The sequence below is a fragment of the Sinocyclocheilus grahami genome, unplaced genomic scaffold, assembly GCF_001515645.1.
Source record: "Sinocyclocheilus grahami isolate Dianchi unplaced genomic scaffold, SAMN03320097.WGS_v1.1 scaffold254.1, whole genome shotgun sequence".
NCBI lineage: Eukaryota > Metazoa > Chordata > Actinopteri > Cypriniformes > Cyprinidae > Sinocyclocheilus > Sinocyclocheilus grahami.
In genome coordinates this window covers 1,230,343-1,237,668 of record NW_015505433.1, presented here as the reverse complement: position 1 = coordinate 1,237,668, position 7,326 = coordinate 1,230,343, and the positions used below count along the sequence as shown (strand labels likewise).

Here is a 7,326-nt window from a genome sequence, read left to right as displayed (position 1 = left end):
TTCCCTCAATCTGGACTAAGTTACAGATGTTCTCTCACTTAAACAACTCTCAAATTAAAGTGCTCTGTGACCGGAAAGAGGTAGAAATAACAATTAACTGAAATTGAGAACGGTATAACAAAACAGATGTCATTTCCCACTATGTTTATAACTGGTCATTTTTTTTCCATAAAGCCTGGCTCACACTATAGGATTTTTAGCCCGATTTAGCCCCGATTTCCCCCTCCTGAGAATCGGAGCAAAAATCTTGTCAAGCCCCTCGATCTGTCCTGATGTTTGGCGTGGATTATCTGGTAATGTGAGGCATTCACCGATCGAATCTTGCACCTCCCGATCTGCTCGCACACAAATCAGGGCCACCCCGATCATATCAAACATGTTTGATATTTAGGATTTAAACTGGGATGATGACAGCTATATGATCACGTCAGTACGTTCACAATAGCCAATGCGTGACCACAAAACAGCTGCTGTACGGCCCCGTTGGATAGTTGAGACGGAGGAAACTGCTTCTTGACGTTTTACAGTAACAGACTGTCTGTATAATGTGTCGAAAACGTATCACAACTGTAAGGAGAAAGAGAAGCACTGGAGTGAAATCGCCTCAGTTTTGAATGTACCGGGTGAGTGTAGAAAGCAGCTAGCACACTAGCTAACATATGTAAACATCACTGAAATATCAATGACGATCTGCTGCGTGAGATCACGTGAGGCGCTCCCTCTGGCATGATAATCTAAAAGGGGCCATATGATGCTTTTTTAAAGATCATTATTTTGTGTATTTGGTGTAACAGAATATGTTGACATGCTTTAATGTTCAAAAAACACATTATTTTTAAAATACTGTACATTATTGTAGGTCCTCTATGCCCCGCCTCTCTCAAACGCTTCGTTTTCTACAAAGTCCCTCCTTCCGACAAGCGCAGTCTGCTCTGATTGGCCAGCTGACCCAGTGCATTGTGATTGGCCGAACACCGCAAGCACTCGTCGGAAATGTAACGCCCCTTACCATAATCGCGAGCTTCATCTTTCAAAATAAATGTAAAGACAGAGCCCGAAAGGGGAACAGAGTCGCGTGACAGACACAGTGATGAAGCTGGTATGTGTGCAGTACACAAGCCACGGTTAAGACAGCTGACTCCACTTTGATGTGACGCTGTCTCTCTCTCGCTCTCTCTGATGTGACGCTGTCTCTCTCTCTCTCTCTCACACACACACACACACACACACACGATGCGCAAAACTCCGCATTTGAACATTTGAACTAAAGTTCTTTTGCTTTCGCCTAGAAACACACAGTGTCTCCCTGATATGGCTGCTTCAACACTAACTGTGTTACTGAAACCACGCCTTCTTTCTTTGCGTGAACATTTGGGCAGCATTATGCAAATATTTCCACATAGTGAGGTAGATATGTGGGGGCGTGTTAGAATGAGCCATTTTAGGGGGGCGTTAACTTTGATAAAGAATATCTCTTTGGTTTTGAGACTTTAGTCTTTGCAACTTCAGGGATCTTATCTATACACAATCAGCTTGTTACACTCCAACCAGAAAGGAAAACTTGAAATCACATCATATGACCCCTTTAATAATATCTTGTAGTGTGTGCATGTTTAAGATTTGAGGCAAGATAATCTGCAAAGATTCTCCTTATGTGTGTGCTGCAACTAGATTTAATAATCGGTTAGGTTCGTTTTAAAACTCCTGTAGAGTGAGCTAGGCTTAACTATTAAATGTGTCATCTTTCACAAAAAATGTACAGTTGTTAGTTTAAATGAAATCAGTATCAACAAACTCCATCTTTCCACTGCAGAGGAAACAGAATCTGCATCTTAACTGGCATTAGATGCATTTATACATACTGTTTGATGAAGCTGAGGTGTCATAAATGCATTTACACTGCAAAATTTCAAGTGCATAAATAATTTTATAAGATTAATGTTTTAAATAATTTTTCGAACATACAACTAAGAAATGTTGGGAGAAATGCAACGATACTTTTAAATATGAAACCAAACCACCAGTAGGTGGTGGCAAATGAGCGAGTCATTTAGTCATTCATTCAGCTGATTAATTTAAATGGAGGAGGCAAGTGACTGTCTTTATGAATGGGTTACTGAATCATTGACTCAGTCCATTCCTTCAAAAATGTGGATTAATTCAGTAACCAAACAGTGCTGTATTGCTGGGAGACACGTTTCGTTTGCGAAATTGAGCAAAAAGAGTCAATGATGTGTCTAAAATGTAAGTCACTTAATTTTAACTTCTTGTTTATTGAACTACTATTGTATAAAATCAGTGTCACTTCGCAATCGTGTTGATATTCGGGGAAACATCTTGGTCGTGTAATGTTGCTTACCTAAATCATATTTTATAAATATCTTTATCATATTTATAAATATTTATGTATCTGTAACTTTCTGTGAGTTACTTTGTGTGTGATGTTGTGCTCATTTGTTTTGATTTCTGCACGTCTCTCTCTCAATCAGACAGGCTGCTCGAGCCTCATCTGGCATGACATCAATACATTATCAGTCGCCGTTTACACTGAATGAAATAAAATCCAAGTTTCAGTGCTTCCCTAGTTAGTTTTGTTTTGGAGGTTTTAATCAGGCTTCTTGTCCGGTTGGGCATATAAAATTCTCTCACTTGCCCCTTTAAAAAACCTACTTCCTGCGGTTCCCCAAGGTTTACTTTGGGCCTACATGTATTACAAATTGGGAACTTTGTGTCTTCTTCACTCACAGTGAAGAATTTCCACACTGACTACATATTTACATGCGGATATGAGCGTAGGTGTGATGTCAAAACAGCCTGGCTCGGAATTGTCAGACTGACTGGTCACCGGTCAGAGTCAATCATGTGGAAAAACGGCCAATTCCGGTCGCTGGCAGGTCGATCATTGCATCTCTAGCGATATCACCACATATTGTGATATTGAGCCATTAAAAATCACCTCAAAGAGAAATTTCTTCACCGCAACAGACCTAATTATGGGGAGTGTGTGCAAGCAATAGAGATAGCAAGAGAAAGTGTTACTTACTTGAAAATCATCATCCAGTGGCTCGTCGATCTGTAGGTCCAGCACTTCATCTTGATATTCATCACAATTCTGGTTTCCTGTGTATTCCACCTCTTCATCTTCCCCTTGGTACTCATCTCCCTCATATTCCTCACCCTGAGAGAAACCCGGTTGGCCCCGCTCTGTCTCTTCATAGGTGTATTCAGTGTATCCACCTCCATCAGGGTCTTCATCTTGAAGGTGCCCAGACGTACCCAGACCCAGTGTGGCATTTAAACTCACAACGTCACCCTGACCACTGGATCACAGACACAAAGACATCAACAGACAAGCATGTGTTAAGCTCTGGACAATAAATTGATGAATTTGTAGATTTTTATTGTGCTTGCCCTTCCGTTACCACAATTACTATATTAGAGTCTGAAGTGAAGCATGTCACCTAAAATTTTTATTTTAAACAACTCTTTTTTTTTTTTATTATTATTGCAAAAAAAGAAAGCTGTTTGATTAAGGCAGGTGTCAAAGTTAGTTCAATGTCATCTCTAATTATGTTATGGATGAACTATTGATTTTAGAGCAAGCATAAATTGATTTTAGAAGCTTTGCATAAATTATGGGGTGAAGGCAATTTTGACAAATTGAAAAGTTTGGGTAATGTGATATTTTATATCCATTTTAAGCTTACATTTTTCTGTGCAACAACGATAAAAAGCAAAAAAGGCAAAAAATACTTTTAATACAGGCTATTTTGGGATACTGCAGACTATTTTGACATTCATAATCATAAAAAGTATCTCATCTTCAGATTTAGCAAGCAGTAGCGTCAACTGTATTAACTTAAAACAATTGCAATTTTATCATATTAGAAGATTCGCAATTAGTAATTTGACAATTAACCCAAAAGAAAAGAACATTTTGAATGTTTACACTGATATGAGTGCCATATTGGTCTTCTAAAACAAATAATTTTAATCCACATTAGTCAGGGCATTTTCAGGAATTTTCATTCATGTCTCATCACCCAATAGTTTATGTTTTTCAATAAAAGAAGTGACCAAAAACAGCAATACAAGATAACTTATAAATGTCTACACTCTAAAAAATGCTGGGTTGAGCCTGTTGGGTCATATGTTGGGTTGTTTTTTTTCCAGTGCTGGTAGTTTTTGTGTTATCCAGTAGGGGTGTGCGATATATATAGTCTGCGATAATATCGTAATTGTTGTTTTAACGATGTGCGATTTGACATTATCCAGTATTTTGCAAAAACCATTCAAAACATCCCTACAGAGCGCACGCATACATTACGTGAAGTCTAGACTAGTGCGTGTGCGCATTTAGTGTGTTTTCTTTCACTGCATGATTCAGTCTATTAAAATGCATTTAGAATGATCACAAATTCAAGACATGGCAGAAAATTTATATATTTATACCACTTCATATAGTTATTCAGTTTCACACGAAGAGTACCATTTTTCTCCAAAAATGATTACAAATGTGACATTGAATTCAATAAACAATAAGTTAATTAAGATACTTATGTTTTAGACACCATATTGCTTGTTTTTGCTCTATTTCGCCAACAAAAATCATTCCGAATACAGCCACAGTGCTGTTTTGTGTCTCTGAGCAACATGACGGTGTTACGTTCCTGAATGAATCAACCGTTTAAATGATTCGGTTCAATCGCAATGACTCACTTATTAACAGTGATTTGCTGCCGCCTACTTGCGGTTTTAATTTCACATTTCGGCTTTTTCATTCTTTTCTTTTTTTTGTAGATTTTTTTCATGTTTTAAATCATTTAAAATATCAGTATTCAACGTTTTATGTTTAATATATCAAAACATTATTTATGCATTTGTAATTACAGGTTAAATGCATTCATGTCTTGCATTAAACAAAATACATGTGTGTAAATACATCTAAATGCCACTTCAGATGCAGCTTCTGTGTTGATTTAATTTGCTTGGTGACAGCCCAAATGACTTATTATTCTAATTCCCTGATTAAATGTAAGAATTTGACTCAAAAGATAATGGACACTTTTAGAAAAAATGGCTTTATAAAGGTAAAAATGCCCATAAAATGCAAAAATCAGTTTAAACTTATTGGAAAAGATTAATTTCTATCAGTATGAACTGACCACCACACAGAATATGAAGAATATTAAAAACATTAGGAGTCCGCTGTCTTCGGCAGTCCTTAAGGTACCAGCACAATAACACACTCAGCAACATATCGTCTAATTATCGTTATCGATAAAATCCCAGAAAATATCGAGATTTAATTTTTTGTCAATATCGCACACCCCTATTACCCAGCCGTTGGGTTAGTCAATCACACTGACCGTTGAAACTATACACCCCTCCCTCTCACTCCGACGAAACGTCTCAGCAGCTGTTGTTTTGCATGATGGAAACGCTTTGCCTTGCATAACTGATTTTATTCAACATAATACTGAATTTAATTTATTTTTATGTTCAAATAATCTCAGTACTGCTTGTTTATGGGCAGGTTATGGAGTCAGTCACAGCATCTTTCAGTTATGAGTGAAACGCGAGGCGGCAGTCTGAGGTTTGCAGTTCCCCAGCCGAAAAGCAGCCCATCACTGGCTCAGATTTTGGTGAAACACCGGCACAAGAATCAGCACTATTTTGGTTAAAAGGGATAACAGAGAATGGTTTAATATACTTGAATTAAAATGTTATATATTTTTTTTCTAAAATGCTTGTTAAACGAGTTTAAATGTATGTAATTTTGTAAACTATTCACCCAAATAAATTCAATTTGTCTTTTTTTTCCCCATGGGTGTTCTTGCTTATTAATAAATGTTCATCTTTCGATTATTGCTGTTGTCTCTAGTAATTCTTTGTGTAATGTTTTATTTTCCAGCCCATTTTAAACCAGCAATATAGTAATTTTTAAACAATAGTTGAGTTAAATAAAACAACCCATCATGTTGGGTAAAAACATTTAGCCCAACCAGCTGAGTCAAAATAAAAAACCCAGCAATAGCTGGTTTTAACCCAGCATTTTTTTATTTATTTTTTTAGAGTGTAGGGTTTTATTTGTTGGCTTTGTTAGGGTACCTTGCATTTTGGTCTTCTTCATCACTTTGTAACAGGTCATCATTTAGCTCCTCATCCGACAGCTCTGAGGGGTTCTGGGGTGGACAAAAAATAAATAATCTTCTGCTTAATATGATTGATATTTTGGTGAAATTGTTACATATGTTGTTGACCTCATAAGTCTTGAACATCAAGTACACCTGCTGGGAATATTTTATGTATTTCTATCAGTTAAGATTGCTTAAAAGCACTGAAAAAGGCTGCAACTGAAAAATAAGTTTAAGTAGAGGAGAAACTGGCAATGATGGAAATCACTTTACCTTTTTAGATGACAGCCAATCTTCTGCAAGTAAGTCTCCCTCCTCCAAATCACTGTGAATTGATACATTTATGATTCAAAAATGATGGTGCTTTCACAATAAATCTTTGAAATGCCTTGCACCGTTTCAGTAGAGCAAAGCAAGATATTAAAGCAACAACTTCATTTGCTTTGCAGAAACCACACCCCACGGCAACCAATAGACTCTATATCTATGCTGGTGAGATTTATTTTGAATGCCATGAAAGACTTTTGCTGAAATGCTACGAGTGCTTCTGGGAAACTGATGCTCTCTTTATTATTATTTTTTTTCATTCTGCTTAATAGAGACATAAAATCTAATCCAGGAATGAGACAGTGAAGACTTACCTTTCCAAGTCATCATCTTCTCCTCTCCGTCTTCTTGACCTTTCAGCACCAGGCTTATCATATTCATCAAACTCATCATCTACATGCACACAAGAAAACGAAACACATTCGTCTTACATTATTACATTTATATAAAATTATACTTTATGTGTCATGTTTAAATAATTGTATATGCTCAGCCCTAGTCTGCAAAGCCAAGATTTTGTGCTCGAGATGTTCAGGTTCAAGATTCTGAAGCACCACAATTTCTCTTTTCTCAAATTTACTAGTCTTTGAAGAATATCTCTAATCTTAAGGGGACGGTTTATCCAAAATCGAAACATTCAGCGATCATTTGCTTGCCCTCCTGTCATTCCAAAACTGTATGGCTTTCTTCCGCACAAAAGAAGATATTTTGAGGAATGCTGGGAACCAAACAGTGCGCTGACCACTTACCCCCATTATATAAATGAAAAACAAAGAGAAACTTTTTCAAATATCTTCTTTTATGTTTCACAGAAGAAAGTAAGTCACATAGGTTTGGAATGGCATGAAGGTGAGTAATTAAC

The 7,326-nt window shown here is 36.9% G+C and overlaps 1 protein-coding gene across 1 annotated transcript in view; it reads right to left on the bottom strand.

The window, feature by feature from the left end:
- The window catches only part of LOC107598716 (RNA-binding protein 33-like), a 14,140-nt gene extending 7,785 nt beyond the window's left edge, over positions 1 to 6,355 (bottom strand). Inside the window, exons 1-2 of the mRNA XM_016290124.1 lie at positions 6,112 to 6,355; positions 3,044 to 3,320 (exon numbers count right to left, since the gene is read on the bottom strand). Of these exons, the coding sequence (XP_016145610.1) occupies positions 3,044 to 3,320; positions 6,112 to 6,281 (447 nt within the window). The 5' untranslated portion in view covers positions 6,282 to 6,355. The remainder of the gene's footprint in view (positions 1 to 3,043; positions 3,321 to 6,111) is intronic.
- Positions 6,356 to 7,326: the final 971 nt, after the last annotated feature.